At 39.3% G+C, this 20,173-nt stretch overlaps 1 protein-coding gene across 1 annotated transcript in view; it reads left to right on the top strand.

Annotated features, from left to right (window-relative positions):
- Positions 1-20,173, top strand: part of LOC102861346 — a 119,467-nt gene that overhangs the window by 77,438 nt on the left and 21,856 nt on the right. Inside the window, exons 14-15 of the mRNA XM_006889147.1 lie at positions 8,281-8,329; positions 14,978-15,015. Of these exons, the coding sequence (XP_006889209.1) occupies positions 8,281-8,329; positions 14,978-15,015 (87 nt within the window). The remainder of the gene's footprint in view (positions 1-8,280; positions 8,330-14,977; positions 15,016-20,173) is intronic.

The raw sequence follows: 20,173 nt of genomic DNA, 5'->3' as shown, positions 1-20,173 counted from the left end.
CTAGGTCCATGATCCACCTTGAGTTGGTTTTTGTATATGGAGTGAGGTGGGGATCTTGTTTAATTCTTCTGCAGATAGTTTTCCAATTTTGCCAACACCGTTTGTTAAAAAGGCTGTCATTTTCCCACCTAACTGATTTCATCTCCTTTTAAAAAATCCATTGACCATAAATAGATGGGCTGATTTCTGGGTTCTCAATTCTATTCCATTGATCTATGTGTCTGTCATTATACCAGTTCCATGTTATCTTGACTACCACCGCAGTGTAGTAGGATTTTAAATCAGGGAGTGACACCTCCTACCTTTTTTCTATTTTTAAGGAGTGCTTTGCTTATTCGGAGCTTCTTTCCATTCCAAATGAAGCTGGAGATTGCCTTTTCCATCTCATTGAAGAATGGAATTGGTATTTATATTTGTATTGGGATTGTATTGAATGTGTAAATTGCCTTTGATAGTATTGCCATTTTCACAACATTGTTTTTATTCAAACATTCCTCTAGGTCATATAGCCCTGGTGTGTCCACTTGCCATACAGATGTAACTTGTGATTGTTATGAGGCTAACCCTGTGACACTGATGTGTCAATTGCGTTAATGGTTGGTTACCCAATGCGGACAGTGTGGGGTGGAGCTCCCCGATTAAAACAAGCTTGGAAGCAGGAGTGGCATCCACTTCCGTAATAGCTTGCCTCCGGAAACCCTAGGAACCTGGAGAGAGGATGAAAGCACACAAGCATCGAGGACTCTCCTTTATAGGGTCACTATGAGTCGCCTGCGACTCGACGGCACTTAACAACAACAACAACATATGGACATTTGAGTTGGTGTGACTGTTTCACTCTTTGTATTGATGTGAGCTTAATCATTCTCTTTCTCCACAAAGATTCATATGGTTCTTGTATGTCTTGTCTTTGGTAGGACAGCTAAATTTCTTACATGGAAACTCAAGGCTCCAAAAAGTATGAAAATAGAACTTTTAGGCCTTCTTAGACTTAGGCTTAGGGAGCTCTGGTGGTGTAGCGGTAAAGAGCTCTTCTGCCAACCCAAAGATTTGTTGTTGTTGTTATGTGCTGTTGAGTCACCTGTGACTCATAGCGACCTTATGTACAACAGCCCTAAATCCTGCTCTATCCCTTGCCAATCTTATTGTCTCCAATACACCTATCCCCATTACCCCAGTGGCTGAATCAACCCATCTCATTGAGGGTCTTCCTCTCCTGCGCTGTTCCTCCACCTTCCCAAGCATGACGTCCCCCTCTAAGGACTGATCCCACCTTGCAACATGTCCAAAGTATGTCAGACGAAGCTTCAGAATCCTTGCCTCCAAGGAGCAGCCTGGCTTCACCCACTCCAGGATGAAATTGTTTGTTCTCCTAGCAGTCCATGATATATTCAATACTCTTCTCCAGCACCACAGCTCAAAGACGTCAATTCTTCTATCATCCCTAGTCATTGTCCAGCTCTCTGATGCATAGCAAGTAATTGCAAAAACCATGACCTCTTAGTTTCCAGACTGACATTGTTGCTCTTCAGTACTTTAGAGAGGTCTCTGACAGTAGACTTTCTCAAGGTAATTTGTCTTTTAATTTCCTGGCTGCTGGTACCAAGAGTGTTGATTGCAGAGCCAAGCAAACTGAAGCTGTCAACAATCTTAATCTCTTCACCATCTATCATGATGCTGCCAGTCAGCCCACTAGTAAGAATCTTTGTGGGTTTTTATTTTTTTTATGTTGATCTTCAATCCGTATTGAACGCAACAGTCTTTGACCTTCTGCAGCAAGCGCCAGGTTGTGCCAAGAAATCTGGAGGAAAACCACCTGACCAACTGACTGGAAGAGATCCATATTCACTCCCAGTCCAAAGAAAAGTGAACTGACAGAGTGTAGAAATTATCGAATAGTTTCATTGATATCACATGCAAGCAAGATTTTTCTGAAGATTATTCAAAAACAACTGGAACAGTACATCAACAGAGAACTGCCTGAAGTGAAGTCTGGATTTTGAAGAGGCCATGGTACTAGGGATATTATAACTAATGTCAGATGGATCTTGGCTGAAAGCAGAGAGCACCAGAGGAATGTCTGTGTTTCATTGATTATGCAAGGGCATTTGACTGCTTGGATCACAAAAAGCTGTGGCTGACTCTGAGAAGAATGGGAATCCCAGGACACTTGATTGTGCTTATGTGAAACCTCTACTGTCATAACTGAGCAAGGAAACACTGCATGGTTGAAAATTGGGAAGGGTGTGCATCAAGGATGTGTCCTATCTCCGAATCTTTTCAATCTATATGTGGAACAGATTATCTGGGAGGCTGGACTCTATGAGGAGAAGTGTGGCATCAGGATTGGAGGTAGATTCATCAACAATCTGTGTTATGCAGATGACACCACTTTCTTGTTGAAACCTAAAGATTAGTGATTCAAATTCACCAACTACTCCCTGAGAGAAAGATGGACAATCTCCTCATATGTAACTTACCACCTCTGAGATTTTGAAAACCTGAAGAAGGATCAACGGTGAGTCGATTCCAACTCAATGGTATATAACAACAAGACTTAGGCTTGAGATTGCTTTCACAGAATTCATGTTGATTAAAGCAAATCACAGCATCCCTTATGCATTAATGGAGGGATGGGTGGTAGAGGGCATGAATCTTGGGAAGTGGTGTTCTCTGGAGACCATCTATATGCATATAGATTAACTACCTTTAGTTCCAAGTAATTCTTGTCCATCTTATATAAAAAAAATTGTATCCTTTCCAAAATTCTCAAAGTGTCAAGCTGTTAATTGTATCAGATTCTGACTTAAAGTTCAAGATTTTATAATTTAAATCAGGTCCAGGTGAATTGAGTCCTTTCAATCTTAAAACTTGTGAGTTGTCAGGACATGTTTTCTGTGTTCTATATGTATTGATCTTTGCACTTGAGGTGCTTGCTGCAAAAGATCAAGGACTAAAACTTCCAATATGGATTACATCTCAACATCAAGAAAACAAAATTTCTTAACACTGGGTCAATATGATAACAATAAGATAGATGCAGTTGAGATTGAAAATGTCAGCAATTTCATCTTACTGACATCTATAACCAACACCCTTGGTACCAGCAGGAGATCACAAGGTGTGTATATTGTTGTTGTTGTGTGCTGTTGAGTCACTTGCGACTCATAGTGACTCTATGTACAACAGCCCTAAACTCTGCTCTGTCCTGTGCCAATCGCACTGTCTCTGAAACATCCATCCTGATTACCCCAGTCACTGAATCAGTCCACCTCATAGAGGGTCTTTCCCTCCAGCTCTGTACCTCCAACCTACCAAGCATGATGTCCCTCTCCCAAGGACTGGTCCCTCCTTACAACACATCGAAAGTATGTCAGACGAAGCCTCAGAATCCTTGCCTCCAAAGAGCAGCCCAGTCTCCCCCTCTCCAGGATGAATCTGTTTGTTTCCTAGCTGTCCGTGATACCCTGAATACTCTTCTCCAGGCTGGGTTTAGAAGAGGTCGTGGTACTTGGGATATTGTAGCTCCTATTAGATGGATCTTGGCTGAAAGTAGGGAATACCAGAGGAATGTCTATCTGTGTTTCATTGATTATGCAAAGGCGTTTGACTGTGTGGATCATAACAAACTGTGGCTGACTCTGAGAAGAATGGGAATCGTAGAACACTTGATCGTGCTAATGTGAAACCTATAATTGGACCAAGAGGCAGTTGTCAGAATGGAGCAAGGAAATACTACATGGTTCAAAATTGGGAAGGGCATATGCCAGGGATGTGTCCTGTCTCCATTCATTTTCAGCCTGTATGCAGAACAGATTATCTGGGAGGCTGGGCTCTATGAGGAGAAATGTGGCATCAGGATTGGTGGAAGATCTAACAACAATCTGTGTTATGCAGATGACACAACCCTGCTTGCTGAAACTGAGAAGGACCTGATGCACTTGCTGCAGAGGGTCAAGGAGTGCAGCCTTCAATATGGATTGAGGCTCCATGTCAAGAAGACAAAGATTCTCACCACTGGACCAATTGGCAGCATCAGGATGGATGGTGAAGAGATTGAGATTGTTCACAGCTTTAGATTGCTTGACTCCACAGTCAACACTCTCGGTATCAGCAGCCAGGATATTAAAAGACATATTGCCATGGGAAAGTCTGCTGTTAGTGACCTAAGGTGTTTCTGATACAGGCCATGGTCTTTGCAATCACTTGTTATGCCTCAGAGAGTAGGACAATAACTAGGGAGGCTAGAAGGAGAAATAATGCCTTTGAGCTGTGGTGCTGGAGAAGACTATTGAGGGTACCATGGCCTGCTGGGAAGGTGTGTATAGCATTGGCAAAGTCTGTTTCCAGGGAGTTCTCTCCTAGTCCTGAAAAGGTATGATGTAAGTTTAAAGGCTAAGGTGTACCTGATTCAAGCCATGGTTTTTTCCAGCCACCTGCTGTATATCTATCTGAGAACTAGACAATGGTGATTAGTTTTAAATCTCACTTGTGCTCAAGATCTTCCTGTTTTACAGCTTACCAAATGGAGACATTTGGATTGTTTTTTGTGTTTTTTTTTGTTTTTTTTTTTTATTTTGTGTGTCTGTGTACCATCAAATCGGATCTGACTGGTACAGGAGGAGATTGTCCCTCCTTTCCCGGCAGAGCATCTGGTGGATTTGAACCATGCACCTCTGGGATTGCAGTGCAGCTTCTTGCCACTAGGCCACCAGAGCTCCCCCTGGATTGTTTTATTTTCATCCCTTTCAGTTCTGGAGACTAAGTTGTGCCTTATGATCCAGGCGATAGTCTTTGCAATTACTTGCTATGCATCAGAGCTAGGCAGTGACTAAAGATGACAGATGTGTCCTGTAGAAGGTAAAACCAAGTTGCTCCTTGTTGTTGTTGTATGTACCATAGAGTCTGAACTGACCCATAGCTGACCCTCCAGTGGGTTTTCACAGGCAGTTATTCACATGGGAGAAGATTACCCAGGCTCTCCCACGGAGCAATTGGGGGCCTCGAACCAAATACCTTAAGGGTTGCAACACAGCTTCTTACCACTAGGCCACTAGAGTTTTGAAGCTCCGGTTTCACATACTTCAGGCATGTTGTCATCATGCTTCGAGGGTGAAGGGACAGTTCAAGACCCTGGACAAGGTGGATTGACTCAGCAACTGAGATAAGGGGGTTAGGTCTGTCAGAGACAGACTGGCTCTGGATAGAGTTCACAGCTATTGTGCATAGGGTCACTATGAGTTGCATGCAAATTTGTGGCACATAACAACAACAAAGTAGTGCATATGGAGGATGGATGCTTGCCTGAGAATTGAAGGATCAGCAGTTTAAATCCTTCAGCTGTCTTGGAAGAAAAGAATGATGCAGTGAGTGCTGCTTCTGTAAAATTTGCTATTGCTGTTATATGCCATCAAGTCGGGACTAACGCAGAGCTGAGTTTTAGCAGGTTTTCAGAGGCTATTCTGCCATTTTTCACTCAAGGAGCAGCTGGTGGATTTGAATTACCTGCTTTTGGGTTGGTAGTACAACTCCTTACCCTTTAAGTCATCTGAGTGCTGTCTGTAAAGTTTCGAGCCTTGAAAATCCTGTGGATCATTAAGAGGGAGCAGCTATCAGGAGCTGGCTAGCCTGCAAAGCAGGATCAGCAGTGCTTTGTAAAAACAGCAGGACCACCTATCTTGGCTTGACCATCTGTTCTGCAGAAAACAACTCCAGGAAGCAGTATGTTAATGAATAAGAGTGACCAAAGGTCTCAGACCTTAGGGAATGTTATTTACCGAAACTCTTTGTTTCTTAGAGCTCTCAATAAGACATGCTGTAAAACATCTTTGTATTGTGCTGAGGTCTGTGAGAGTTAATGTTTGATCTGATAGACAACATCCGGGATGGAGAGAGATAATGTGATGGCTACTGCAGAGGTACTCCTAAAACCTATATATGCTTTAGAAAAATGAAAGGTTTTCGCTATTCGACATAAAAGAAAAATCCTATGGATCAGTTCTTCTCTGTCCTATAGGATTGCTGAGTTAGAATCAACTTGATGGCAAAACATTTGGGTGCGTGGATTAATGCTTCAGGCCCAATTGAAAAGTCAGTACAAAGTTTCATGGAGAAAGCCATGAGATTATCTAAATCACACTGATGGTTTATAGGGTTTACTCAAATGCTTGGCTTTGAGATCCTGAAGAAGAAAGTTCATGTTGCTGCTGTGGATTCATGCTGCACATTATGTGTTTTACCAAACTCCTACACCTAAACTGGACTACTCTATTTGATTATAGAAGAAACAATGTTAGTATGAGTTACAACTTGTTCTCCACACACAAGCTTATATGAGAACGGGGATGCCCACTGATAGTTAACGACTGAATAGGAAAAAACCCAACTGTGAATCAACCCATTATACAAATCCTTAACCTAACACTGGAGTGCACCTCAGGAAAGATGAAGTAAAAGGAACTCAGCAAGCGCGAACCGCGCCTGTTTACCAAAAGCATCAATCTCTCACATTACCAGTATTAGAGACACTACCTGCCCAATGATATTAGTTAAATGGTTGCAGTACTTTCACCGTGCAAAAGTCCCATAATAATTTGTTCTTTGGTTAGGGACTTGTCTGAATGGCTTAATGACGGCTCAACTGTCTTGTACTTCCAATCTTACTTCTTGACCTTCCCATGAAGAGATGGGAATAAACTTCTAAGACAAGGACACCCTATGGAGCTTCAATTAACTTATCGATTAATTATACTACTCAACTAGGATCACCATACAATTAACTAGATAAAAACAGTTGGAGTGATCTCGGAGTATTAAAAAACCTCTGAATTATATTCTGTCATGATACTACAAATCTGCATTAAAAAATCTCATTGATCAAAATATATTGATCAATGGAATTAGTTACTCTAGGGATAACAGTGCAAGTCTATTCTAGAGTATGTATTGACAATAGGGTTTACAACCTCGATGGTGGATCAAGACATCCAAACGGTGCAGCAGCTATCAATGATTTGTTTGTTCAGTGATGAAAGCCCTACTGAAAGGCAACAGTGTCGGTCTGGAGACTGAGGTGTGCCTAAACCAGGCCATACATAGTCTTTGCAATTACTTGATATGCATCTATGCATCAGAAGGCTGGACAATGACTAGGGATGTTAAAAAGAAAATTGATGCTTTTGAGCTGTGGTGCTGGATAAGAGTATTAAATATACCATGGACTGCTAGGAAAAAAAATAGGTTTATCCTAGAGAGGGTGAGAGCAGGCTGCTCTGAAGCTTTGTCTAACATACTTTGGATGTGTTGCAAGGAGAGACCAGTCCTTGGAGAGGGACAACATGCTTGGGGGTCTGGAAAAACAGTGTAAAACAGGAAGACCCTCAATGAGATGGATTGATTCAGTGGCTGGGGTAATGGGGGTGGGTGTGTCAGAGACAATAAGGTTGGCACAAGGTAGAGGAGGTTGCAGAGGTTGTACATAGGGTCACTTTGAGTCATAAGTGACTTGACGGTACATAACAACTCTGGAAATAAAATTCTTTCCCTCTCCATAGTTTCTTGTTAACTATTGCAGAATGCAGTTAAATGTTTTTTTAATAATATTTTCAAACGTTTTTGGGAGGAAAGACTTTATTCCTTGTCATGCTTTGTCACTAATGTGACACTGATGTGTCTCTGTCCTGTTATCACAGTTGTCCTCAGGGAGCTGATAGAAATTACTGTAAACACTACAATTCTGCTGCCCTGTATTCATTATGTATTCCCCCTTTTTGCCATAAATTTTTAATTAGATTCCAGAGCTTTAAAATATTGATTTAGTTAGTCTTTGCCAGAATGTGGCTGTTTCAGTAGATGGATCTATTCTTGGAGTATTCTTTGAGTATGTTCTCATTTTCTGTTACATAATTTCTCTCTTTTTTATTAGAAACCTTTTTATTTGAGTCTTATGTTATTTTTCATTTTGTCCTTTTCCATTAATATTTTTGTTTCCTGGGGCCTGAACAAAGAGAGCCAATATTACACAATTTAATTCATAGACTTTCTTTTATGTCTCTTTTTTTCTATTTGAACAAGCTGCCAGTCAAAGTGTGAATCCTGCAGATTGTCTGAGCACTGCCCAGTCAGGCCAGTTACAAATTCATTCTTTTCCTTACATAAGAAAAAGCCAAAGTAGCACTGAGTCTCATTTTGTTTTGATTTATAGCTATATTAATGCTAAGTTTCAAAATTAAGTTGATGCTTCATTTTCTTTTCTGTTCACTTTCTCTGCTTTCATTTCAGAGCAATGTTTATGCCTATAGTCTATATGAAGATTTCACTTCACCATTAGGTGAGTTATTACTTTAACGTTTCAGTGACATTGGGAACATGAACTCTATGTAATTATTTCTTTCAAAAGGTAAATTTTACTGTATTGTTTTACTACGTTATTTATGACTATTGTAATGGGGGAAATCCTTGAAATTATAATATCAGAGAAACAAATTAAGCAAAGTGAAATACAGCCAAACTAAAAAATTGAAAACTTAGATAATATCTCATATGAGAAATCATACAATACTGTAAACAGTCACGGCAAACCTCCTGGAGAGTCAGCTATGAATTGGTTCTGACTCTGCAGTATATAGAAGCAACAACAGTATAGTACTTATAAGTACTTTATAATCTGTTCATCTGTGTTTTCAAATTTACTGGATACCCTTTAGATCTGTCTAGTGAAAAAGTTTTTCTAAGTCAAGGAGTTGTTCAGTGGCATCATTATGAAAACACATTCAGCATAATTCATATTCATATTCATTGCCATCAAGTCAGAAGCTACTCTTAGTAGCTGATCCTGTAGTGGGCTTCTAAGAGGAGCTACTAGTTAGCAGCAAACATCTGTGGTCTGTACCACCAGAATTCCTCACATTCAACATAAAGTAACTAAAAATGATAATAAAACTAGTTAACACTAGTATGGCATGGGGCTGTTGTGTTGTCTATAGGGAGTTTCACTGTTGTCCCAAAGGCTGGGCCTCGCTGGCTGTTTGAAACCACCAGCAGCTTCTCAGCAGAAAGATGATCAGTCACCTCTCGTGTGATTTACAGCCTCAGAAACCCCGTGGAAGGTCATCTATGAGTTGCTATGGCATGGGTATAGACGAATGGGATCAGGTATCACTGCTGGACCAAAGCTTTTGGAATCCGTGGCTGGAAGAAGGGAGAGCTTCCTAAGGGGTTTAACGCAGGCAGAACAATGCATGAGACTTGGGAACCATGGACATCTTGAGGCTTTTTGCCAATTAGTCTAGTGGTTGTTGCTGTCTGATATCAAGTTGGAACCGACTCATAGCTCTAGCAGATTTTTAGAGGCAGTAAATCACATGGGAGGAGATTGTCCATCGTTCTTCCACATCGCAGCTGGTGGATTTGAACCATGTACCTTTGGATTGTTGCACAGCTTCTTACCACTGTGTCATCAGAGCCCTCTGTTAGTCAAGTAGCATTTTAATATTTTAACCAGACATTTCCACCCTGAGATTACTACTGTAATATAATGAAGGAGACTCTTGCTAGAACAGCATTTGAGAGGGTACCTAAATAGACCAGCAGCCTTGGATTGTGGAGAGTGCTCTCCATAGAAAGAATTTATGAAGAGAAGAATCAGATAAAAGCAGCTGAAAAGTATTTTTTAGAATAAAGTCCCCAAAATGTGTTTGGCTTATCTTAAATAATGTAGTAAAATGAAGGCTTTTTACCATGGTGAGAATGGAATACTTCGGTCATATATGTATTTATTTATTGCTCCATATTATAATAACAATTTGAAGACTATATGTCAGAGTGCAGAAAGCTATTTGGGGACATAAGATGGTTAGTTCCAAGAAACACCACAGTAAAGAAAAATTTAAAATACACATGTCTTATTCTAAAAGAAAACAAGACCTTTTGTAATAACTTTCAAAAGTAGTACTGTATCTCAGGAGTCTGAGATAGTAGACAAGCTATAACTTGATAGCTAAAAAAAATTTATGTAATATTCTTCGGATTCTTCTAACCATGGTAGAACTTTTGGAATACATTTTATATAACAGCCAGCTCCTTATTTTCCTTATATTCTTATTTTCTTATTTCCAACTATTTTTTTAAAGAAGAAATTATTCCATAGAATAATAAAACCCAAACCAATTAGTTATCCTTCTATGCAGTATCTGTCCTTGTACTGAATTAGTTCACACAGCAAAAGGCTCTCCATCCAGTCTCTCCCTAGTTATGTAGTATTTTTCAAAATCATCCCTCCTGAGTGTTGCGTAGTATTCCTCCATGTGGAATATAATTTCTCAGTCCATTCCGTAGTGGTTGGACATTTGGGCTGGAGAAGAGGGATAAAGGTGAGTAGGGGGAAAAAATCACAGGGTCACATGATTTGGTGTGTAGAGGGAGGAAGTAAAGATCTGGGGTTGTGGGGGGACCTGAAATGACAGGGTAATGGTGGGCATAGTCTAATGGTGATTGCTTTTATAAAATACAATGTGGGAATGATTGTATGAAACAATGTCAATGAAGGAAAGTGTGAAATATACACACACAAAGCAAAACCAAAATCAAACCCACTGCCATTGAGTTTATCCCACTTCAGATCAATCCTGTGGGACGGAGTAGCATTGCCTCCTCAGGTTTGCAGGGCTATACGTCTTATAACAGCCTGTCTCATCTTTCTCCTGCAGAGTATCTAGTAGATTAGAACCACCACCCTTTAATTAGCATTACAGTATTAATCCACTACACCACCAGAACACTTTATCAAGCATTAAAAAATATTAACGAAGGTATCTCATCTCTGCTTGCTAGTAACTAGCTGTATGAACTTTGGCAGTCATTTGTCTTATAAAAATCTCAGTTTTCCATTTTAAAAATTCAAAAGTGAAATTAGATACTAAAATATTTTCATAATTCTCTGGAGTTGCTTTCTACTGCTTTATTTAATCTCCATATCTTTGTAAAACTTAGCATGATAAGTCATTTAATCTTTGTTCATCTGTAGGATGCTGACACTATTATCCTAATTTTACATACCAGACAGCTGAGGTACCAAAAAATGGAATAATTTGAAAAATCCTGTAAAAGAAGTCCATTAAGTAAGTCAGTGATGCAGTCTCCTCTAAAGAGTAAGAAGGCTTTGTAAGCAATGTCAACCCAAACACAAGATTGCAACAAACATCTAGCGGTTAAGAAGCTGCACTGCAATCTCAAAGGCATGTGGTTCAAGTCCACCAATTGCTCCATGGGAGGAAGATGGGCAGTCTTCTCCAGAACGATTTCCTGCCTCTGAAAACCTTCTCGAGGGACAGCTGTGGGTCAGTTCTGACTCAACAGCATGCATCTACAGCAAATATATATTTGAGATTCTCTGGTGCTGTAGTATACAGCATATCAGGCTGCTAACCAAGAGATAAGCAGTTAAAACCCCTAGTGACACAGTGGGAGAAAAACGGGAAATCTCCACTCAGAAAGATTTACAGCCTCCAAAATCCAAAGGAGGGTCCCTATAAGTCAGACTTGACTCAGTGGCAGAATATAAAGATATTTGAAGTCACAGTCCCTTACCACCAGGCCACCAGAGCTCCCCATTACAGACTAGTCTTAGGTAATTAACCCAATAGTATCTATAAATATACAAAATGACATGTTGTGCCTTAAATCTGTTAATATGGCACACATAACACTCTTATTGCATTCCTTTGTTATTTCTTGTAAGTAAATTGGAGACCATAAGTGACATGAACAATTAATGTACTTAACTGTCAAACCAAAGGTTAGAGGCTTGAGTCCACCTAGAGATGTGTTACATTGGGAAAATCTGCTGTCAAGGACCTCTCCAAGGTGTTAAGGAACAATGATGTCAGTTTAAAGACTAAGTTGCATTTTATTCAAGCCCTGAGCTTTTCAGTTACTTGCTATGCCTCTGATAGTTCAGCAATGGATAAAGATGACAGAGGAAGAATTAATGCCTATGAGTTGTGGTTTTTCAGAAGAGTACTAAATATCCTATGGACTGTCATGAGAACAAATCTATCTCAAAGAAAGTGCAGCCAGGTTGCTCCTTTGAGTAAAGGTTGGTGAAGCTCAGTCTCATATATTTTGGGCATGTTGTTAGGAGGGGCTGGTCTTTGGAGAAAGACATCATACTTGGAAAGGTGGAGGGTTAGTGGAAGAGAAGACGACCTTCAACAAGATGATTGACACAGTCATTATAACAACAAGTTCAAGTGTATCAGATACAAGATACAAGATAGGGCAAGGTTCAGATCCATTGTTCATGAGGTTATATGAATCATTGTTGACTCAACAACACCTAACAACAACAACAGAGGTACCTGGAAAGAAATGCCTTACAACTTACAAATGAAAAAATTTAGCCACTGAAAACCCAATAGACAGTTCTCCTCAAACACACATGGAGTCACCATGACTCAGAGTCTACTCAACCAGTATCTGATAGGCAAATTAGAGCCACATAGGAGCCCAGCCCAGTTGGCTTCATACTACATACTTAGATTTGGTTCCCAGTATTTTGTATATATTTTAGTCTAACACTACATCTCATTGGAAATCATGGTGATCCATTCCCTACTGCATTTTCCCCCATTTCTTTTTAATATTTTATTATTTTATTTTTTATTATTAATTTTAATGAAAGTTTACCAGAGACTTTGGATTTCCACCCATTCATTGTTGCACTTTCTCTCTGCCCACCCCTCACCCCAGTTCGCTCTTCTCTTTGAAAAGCAAAAGAAAAATTCTTTCTTTTGTTATACAATCCCTCCCCCCAAGTCCACTCCACTATGCAGCCTTCATTGTGGACTCTTGTCATGACAATAATACCTAATCCTTTTTAAACAGTTTTCTCCCTCATCTGTTTCAATGCAGTATATATGATTTATGCCATCTTTCTCAGTTTCCCCCCACCCTGATGTCAGTCCTGTTTTACACCATTGACACTATGCACTATTTGTCCTTTTGTGACTGAGATACCTCACTCAGCATAATGTCCTCCATGGTCACACATTTTGTATAATATTTCATGAGTTCCTGGTTTTTCAATGCAGTGTAGTGTTCCACTGTGTGAATATACCACAGCTTCTCTGTCCATTCGTTTGTTGATGGGCACTTAGGTTGTTTCCAACTCTTTGCTATTGTGAACAAAGCTTCAATAGACATGTGTGTGCATTCCTCATTTATTACATAAGAATCCTCTCTTAACTTTTCAAGTTTTGAGGAAATAGGGAATTCTTGGTCAAAGGCACACAAAAACGAGTGTATGGTTTGTGCAGCTTTCACAGAGTTGGTTACCTATGACAAATGAATGAGGGCAGGCCACCCAAATAGCTGTTTCCAGTAGACTACAGTTAGGCAGCTACAGGAAGAGGGGGGAAAGCAATGCTTCGACCATCTCATGAAACAGGACTTTAAATATTGTGTGTGATTTTTTTTTAAGAGTCACGTGTCTCTCTCACACACACATTCACAAAGCCACCTGGAGGAAGTTGTTTTATTTAAGGGTGTTTGTTTGTTGGGTTTTTTTAATTGGTATTAAAAACGAGAGACAAAACTTGAAGCAATCCGTACAAATAGCTACAGTGAAAACTGAGACAAGAATGCATGACCTGCTTCGTGTTTCTAGGTCTAGCAAGTTGCCACACCTTTGAAGGCATATGATTTGTCATTTTTCTGTTGCTAAACTTTCCACTGGATGATGTTGTTTTTAGTTGACCTGGAGTTGACCACCACTCATAGTGGCCTTATCCACCTCATTGTCACAGTCAGTGTGGTGTTCATCTTACAGAGTCTCTCTTTCACTGTTCCTTTACCTTTCCCAGCATGGTGTCTTTGAGGACTGGCCCCTCCCAACAATGTGTCCACAGGATGTGAGGTGACATTTTACCATTCTTGCCTCTAAAGAACACTCTGGTTGTATTTCCTCTCAGATGGCTTGGTTTGTTCTTTGCGCAACACTCTTCTCCAACACCACAGTTATTGTTCTATCCAATTTTCACATACATAGGAAGCAGCTGAAAATACCATGGCTTCATTAATATGTGGGCATTGTCATTTTCAGGCCATAAAACAACAAGTATTTCAATGACTGATAGGAAATAAATTCTCAACATCAACTTTCACTCAAATAACAATGAAAAAATGTTCCTGAAGAGGGGGAAAAATAGAAGAAGCAGACTATCACATAAAGATGAAATGAGCCTTCCTAATTCGCCTCACAAGCAGGTTTTGACTTTCGCAGACTTTAATATAGTCTTGCTAAAGGGAGCTCTGGTGGTGTTAGTATGTAGAGTTTCACTGCTAATCCACAAGCTACTTCACTTTGCCAATATGGATCCACCAGCAGCTCTTTGGAAGAAATATGAGCCGTTTCCTCCCTTCTTTCCATGAGATCCTACTGGAGAATTATGAGTCACTTCTGACTACATGGCAATGAGTTTGACTCTGATAGTCTTATTATCATACTAATATTTTATATTCATAAAAATATAAAGCATAGCAAAATTTTATTTTTTTCATTTAATATATGTATCTCAACAATATTATTAAATAGAATAGACTTATTACGTGACAAACACAAAGGAGCAGTGTTTCAAGGGCTAGAGCACAGGACACGAGAGGGTGACAAAAATGACAAAGTTGATGTTCACTTGGAGCTAATGTTCCAGCACAGTAGTAGATAGTTTAGCCCACCAAATCTACGCAATAATCCTGTAAAGAAGGATGAGAAAACAGGCCAAGAGAGGCAAAAAAACCTTGTCTAAACTTACATGGTCACTGAGTGACAGGGACTCTTTGAGCAGTCTGCACTAGAGCCTGTGCTCTTAACCACTGTGGTTCACAATCATCAGTTAGAGATGAGTTGGTAAAACACACTTGTTGGTGGCCATCCGTGCCACCTGACTTATATAATGATTTCTTTCTCTCTTGTTTTCAACAGACTCTGATCTGGGAAATGCAAATGAAAAAGAAAGAAAAGTAAGTAGATAGATATATCCTTTAAAAATATTGTTAGCCCTAATACTGTATAAGGCCATTATTATAGAACGTGTATGAGGATCCATGAGGGAGCAGTGGGATGAGGACCGGCAGGGTTTTGGGGGGGTTGGTTAATCATATGGCCACACAATTTGCTGGGTGGAGGAAGGGGTGGGAAAATGAAACAGGAAAGATGCGGTATGAAAAACAGCGTATACAAACTTCGTAAGTAAACCAGTGTAACATAAGGATTTTATTTAAAAAAATATTGTTAGAGGGAGCTCTGGTGGCCTAGTGGCAAGGAGCTGCATCTACAATCCCAGAGGCGCACGGTTCGAATCCACCAGATGCTCTGCCGGGGAAGGAGGGGCAATCTCCTCCTGTACCAGTCAGATCTGATTTGACGGTACACGCACACAAAAATAATAAAATAAAAAGAAAAATATTGTTAGCACTGATGGCTTACTCTGGACTTTGCTTGTGGATGCAGATTTTCAAAGTTTCCAAGTTCAACAGAGGATTCTCCAGCAAAAGAGATACACTTGTTTCCTCCCTTGTTTGATAGGGATGAGCAAAGCAGAAATTAGCTATCTAAAATGGGGATATTAAGGCATGAGGCCTGAAATTAGATGGCTTACACACTTTCGTGAATGTATGAATTCATGAATTTCATAAAAGTCAAGTGATTTTGAAAAATACTACATAACTTGGGAGAAACTGAAGAGCATTATGCTGAATGAACTAACTCAGTCTTATAAGGACAAATAAGACCATTATTGTAAAAATAGAAGGATAACTAATAAAACATGTATGGGGATTAAGGGGAAGAGTGAGAGTAAAGGGGTGAGGATGGGGAAAGATGAAATCACAGGGTTGCACAATTAGGTGGGTAGAGGAAGGGGGGGGATAAAGGAAATTGGAAAGATCTGGCAGGGATCTGAAAAGGCAGAATAATGGTGGGCATAGTGTAAATGGTGATTAATTTTATAAAACATAAAGAATGGGAATGATTTAATGCAACACAATGTGAATGAAGAATAGTATGGAACACAGTGTACACTAACTTTTAAGCAGTGCAATATAAAATAAATTTTTTTAAAAGGTGAATATAAGGGGTGCTCTGGTGGCCTAATGGCAAGAAGCTGCACTGCAATCCCAGAGGTACACGGTTCGATCCACCAGATGCTCTGCTCAAGAAAGAGGGGCAATTTCCTCCTATACCAGCCAGATCTGATTTGATAGTACACACACAAAAATAATTTTAAGTTTTTTTTTAAAAAAAGATGATACATAAATGTGGTATATACATGTGGTGGGATATTACTCTATTATCAAAAGAAGGTCTTGATACATGTTACAACCATGAAAGAGCTTGAGTGATGTAAATCAGTCACAAATGGACAAATATTGTAAAAAAAAATATTGTTAGCATTTTAACATTGTTTTGAATTAAATGTTAATTTAGAATTATTATAAACCTTTGAGTCAGAAGCACCCTGTAGCTGACCCTCCAGCAGGTTTTCAGAGGCAGTAAATCACACTGGAGGAGACTCCTCATCTTCCTCCCGTAGAGAAACTGTTGGTTTTGAACTGAAATAATACTATGAGAAATTAGTATGTGCTGATCTTCAAACAACTGTTTAAGATTGCTGTGTGTATATTTCAGAGTTCTGATGGTCAAGTGGGTAGGGAATTGCACTGCTGGCCTAAAGACAGGTGGAATGCATAATCTGAAGAAGATAAAATTGATGAATGGGACCTTCTAAAGACACATTGCACACACTTTTAAATTGACGACCGGGCTTAGAAACATGTGCAGGTGTGGCAACGTGTTAAATCCATCTGTGCATGAAAAACTTTTTCCAACAGGGTAAAAAGAAAACCTACCGACTGAGAACAAATATTTGATAATACCATCTCAGACAAGAGTCTCATAACAAAATTTTACAGAATACTCCCGGGCTTCCACAAGAAAAAGACTGATAACCCAATTACAAAATGGGCAAAAGACATGGAAAGAATTTTCACAGAGGAAGATATTCAAATGGCAAACAGACATATGAAGAAATGCTCCAGATCACTGGCAATAAGAAAGATGCAAATCAAAGCCACAATGAGGTACTGTCTCACTCCAGTAAGAGTGGCAAAGTTTAACAGGGCAGCAAGTAATATATGTTGGAGAGGATGTGGCAAGATAGGAACTCTTATACATTTTTGGTGGGATTGTAAAGTGATGCAACCATTCTGGAAGGCAGTTTGGCGCTTTCTCAAAAAGCTGAACATAGAAATGCCTTATGACCCAGCTGTTCCACTACTTGGAATATACCATGAGAATATGAGAACTGAGGCACAAACAGAGATCTGTATATCAGTGTTCATAGCACCATTATTCACCATTGCAAGAACATGGAAACAGCCCAAATGCCCAACCACAAATGAATGGATTGAGAAATTATGGTACATTCATACAATGCAATACTATACAGCACGCAGGAGCAATAACTTTGTAAATTATTACCTAACTTAGGAGGGACTGGACAGCATTATGCTGAGTGAACTAACTCAGTCATATAAGGATAAATATTGTATCAAACTGTTATTGTAGAATGAGTATAAGGATCCAGGAGGGGTGGGAGAGGCTGGAAGCAGAAGGATGTGGATGTGCAGGGGGAAGGGGGAATTAATCATTGAGTTGTACAATTTGGTGGGTGGGAGGTTGAGGAAAATGGGAAGGATTTGTTCAAATTTGTATTTTAATTTTGTAAATTAACTAGTAGGAAAATTTTTAAAAACTAAATATTCTAAATCACTGGCAGTAAGAGAGATGCAAATAAAAAGCCACAATGAGATATCATCTCACTTCAGTAACAGTGGCAAAGTTTGTCAGAGCAGCAGGAAATATATGTTGGAGAGGATGTGGCAAGATAGGAACTCTTCTACATTGAGTGTGGAATTGTAAAATGGTACAACCATTTTTTTTTGGTACAACCATTCTGGAAGGCAGTTTGGCACTTCCTCAAAAAGCTGAACATAGAAACGCCTTATGACCCAGCTATTCCACTGCTTGGAATATACTCTGAGAAGACGAGAACTGAGGCACAAATAGAGACTTGTACACCAATGTTCATAGTATTATTTACCATCACAAGACCATGGAAACAGCCCAGATGTCCCACCAAAATTGAATGGATTGGGAAATTATGGTACCGTCATGAAATGGAATACTATGCATCACGCAGGAGCAATGATTTTATAAATTATTACCTAGCTTGGGAGGGACTGGAAAGCATTATGCTGAGTGAATGACTCAGTCCCACAAGGACAAATATTGTATAAAACCATTATTCTAGAATAAGGATGAGGATCCAAGGTGGGGGGGGGGAAGCAGAGGGATGAGGATGTGCAGGGGTGGGGTGAATTAAACATGGGGTTGTAGAATTTTATGGATGGGATTGTTGATTGCCATCAAGTCGAGCACAACTCATAGTGATCCTATGAACAAAAGACCTGAAGCCTTTCTCTAACTATTGTCATTTATCAAAGTGCAAAGAGTTTTTAGAGGCTTGTTGTTTAGGAATTGGATGCCATTTCTGCTTCCAAACCAGATAGCAGCCAATATCATGATAGATGGAGAAAAATTCTGACGTTATCAAGGATTTATTTTTACATGCATCCACAATCAACACCTATGTTAGCAGGGGGTGTATGTGTGAGAGAGACAAATTGGAAGAATCTGGTCTGAAAAACAATGTATTCAAATTTTGTAAATAAACTAGTATAATTTTAAAAAAGAATGAAAAAAGAACCTGCAAAAAAAAAAGGGGGGGGTGGAACTAAAGGTAGACAGTTTGAATTCAGCTGTGGGAGAAAGGTAGACAGGCAATTTATACCTATGTTATAATTTGTATTTATTATTGATTTATAATAAGAGCTCTATGGAGGGTCAGCTATGAGTTGGTTCTGATTCCATGGCATGCATATGTGTGTGTGTGTATCTATTTCTCTTTATATTTAAAGTAGTTGTGTGGTTCTTACTTTTATTACCAAGACATTTGAAGGAAAAACAATGCTAATACCCTTTTGTAGAGTAGGAGTAGGTACACAAACTTCTTGGGTTCCATGCAAAAGGATTTAGTTACTTTAAAGACAGTAATCACAAGATTTCCATGGCACTATTTATTCTTCTGTTTACTCTCATTTTCCAAGTGAACCTTTAAAATTACCTGGAATTAATTTCTAACATTCTCCTAGATTGACTCATACATCTAAAAAAATAGCACATTCATTTTATCTAATTATGTGGTCGACAACTTTATTTAAAAGTGTCATATTGTTTATATGGCACCACATTGTTATGGAAAAAGTACAAGATTTCAAGTCGTATCAGCCTCTTACTAGCTGATGGTTAAAAGAGACTAATTTATATATATTTATATATACCATGCTAAGTTTTTATGTGCCTTATTCTATTTAATTATCACAATAAGTATTATCTATTTATATTTTACAGATGAGAGAATTGAGACAATAAGATTAAGTAACTTTTACAATATCACACTGCAGGGGAATTATGATTGTTGTTCATATAACTAATCATCCTGTCTTGCTTCCCTGGCTTTGAGGAGCTAAAATTTTATTAGGCAGTGTGGCTGGCAGATAAGCAAACAGGGTACTATTATATTACAGTTCTGCTAGATAAATTGTACCTTGAAAGTACCACTAGTTTCTATGAAAAATTCACTGAACATACACACCTGGGGCCAGAGAGAGAGGGTAGAGAGAGCAATAAAATATCTTTTTGAGAGAAAAGAAGTGATTCATTCAATGAGGTAGTGTATGTAAAATATCCAATGCCTTGCATATACACCTTGGGCTGTCATGGATGAATTGAAATAAAATTTACTAAGAGTGGCCTTTCCCAGGAAGTAGCTAAGGGAATACACCGTCCCCTTTTCCTTATGAATCAGGGTGAAGCCTCTCTCAGGGAGGAGTGATAGGGAATGGCAAAGGACACACTGACAAAAGAGATTAATCAGAACTGGCTTTGACAAGCACTGTGGCAATGGGACAATTAAAACATGCTTTCAAGAGGGGGGAAAAAAGAGGAACGAACTGGGGGGGAGGTTAGAGAAAATAGTGCAACAATGAATGAATGGAA

The sequence above is a fragment of the Elephantulus edwardii genome, unplaced genomic scaffold, assembly GCF_000299155.1.
Source record: "Elephantulus edwardii isolate Elephantulus edwardi_28Jun2011 unplaced genomic scaffold, EleEdw1.0 scaffold00075, whole genome shotgun sequence".
In the NCBI taxonomy this organism is placed as follows: Eukaryota; Metazoa; Chordata; class Mammalia; order Macroscelidea; family Macroscelididae; genus Elephantulus; species Elephantulus edwardii.
The sequence above is the reverse complement of the archived record's forward strand: the minus strand, read 5'-3'. Positions and strand labels throughout refer to the sequence as shown.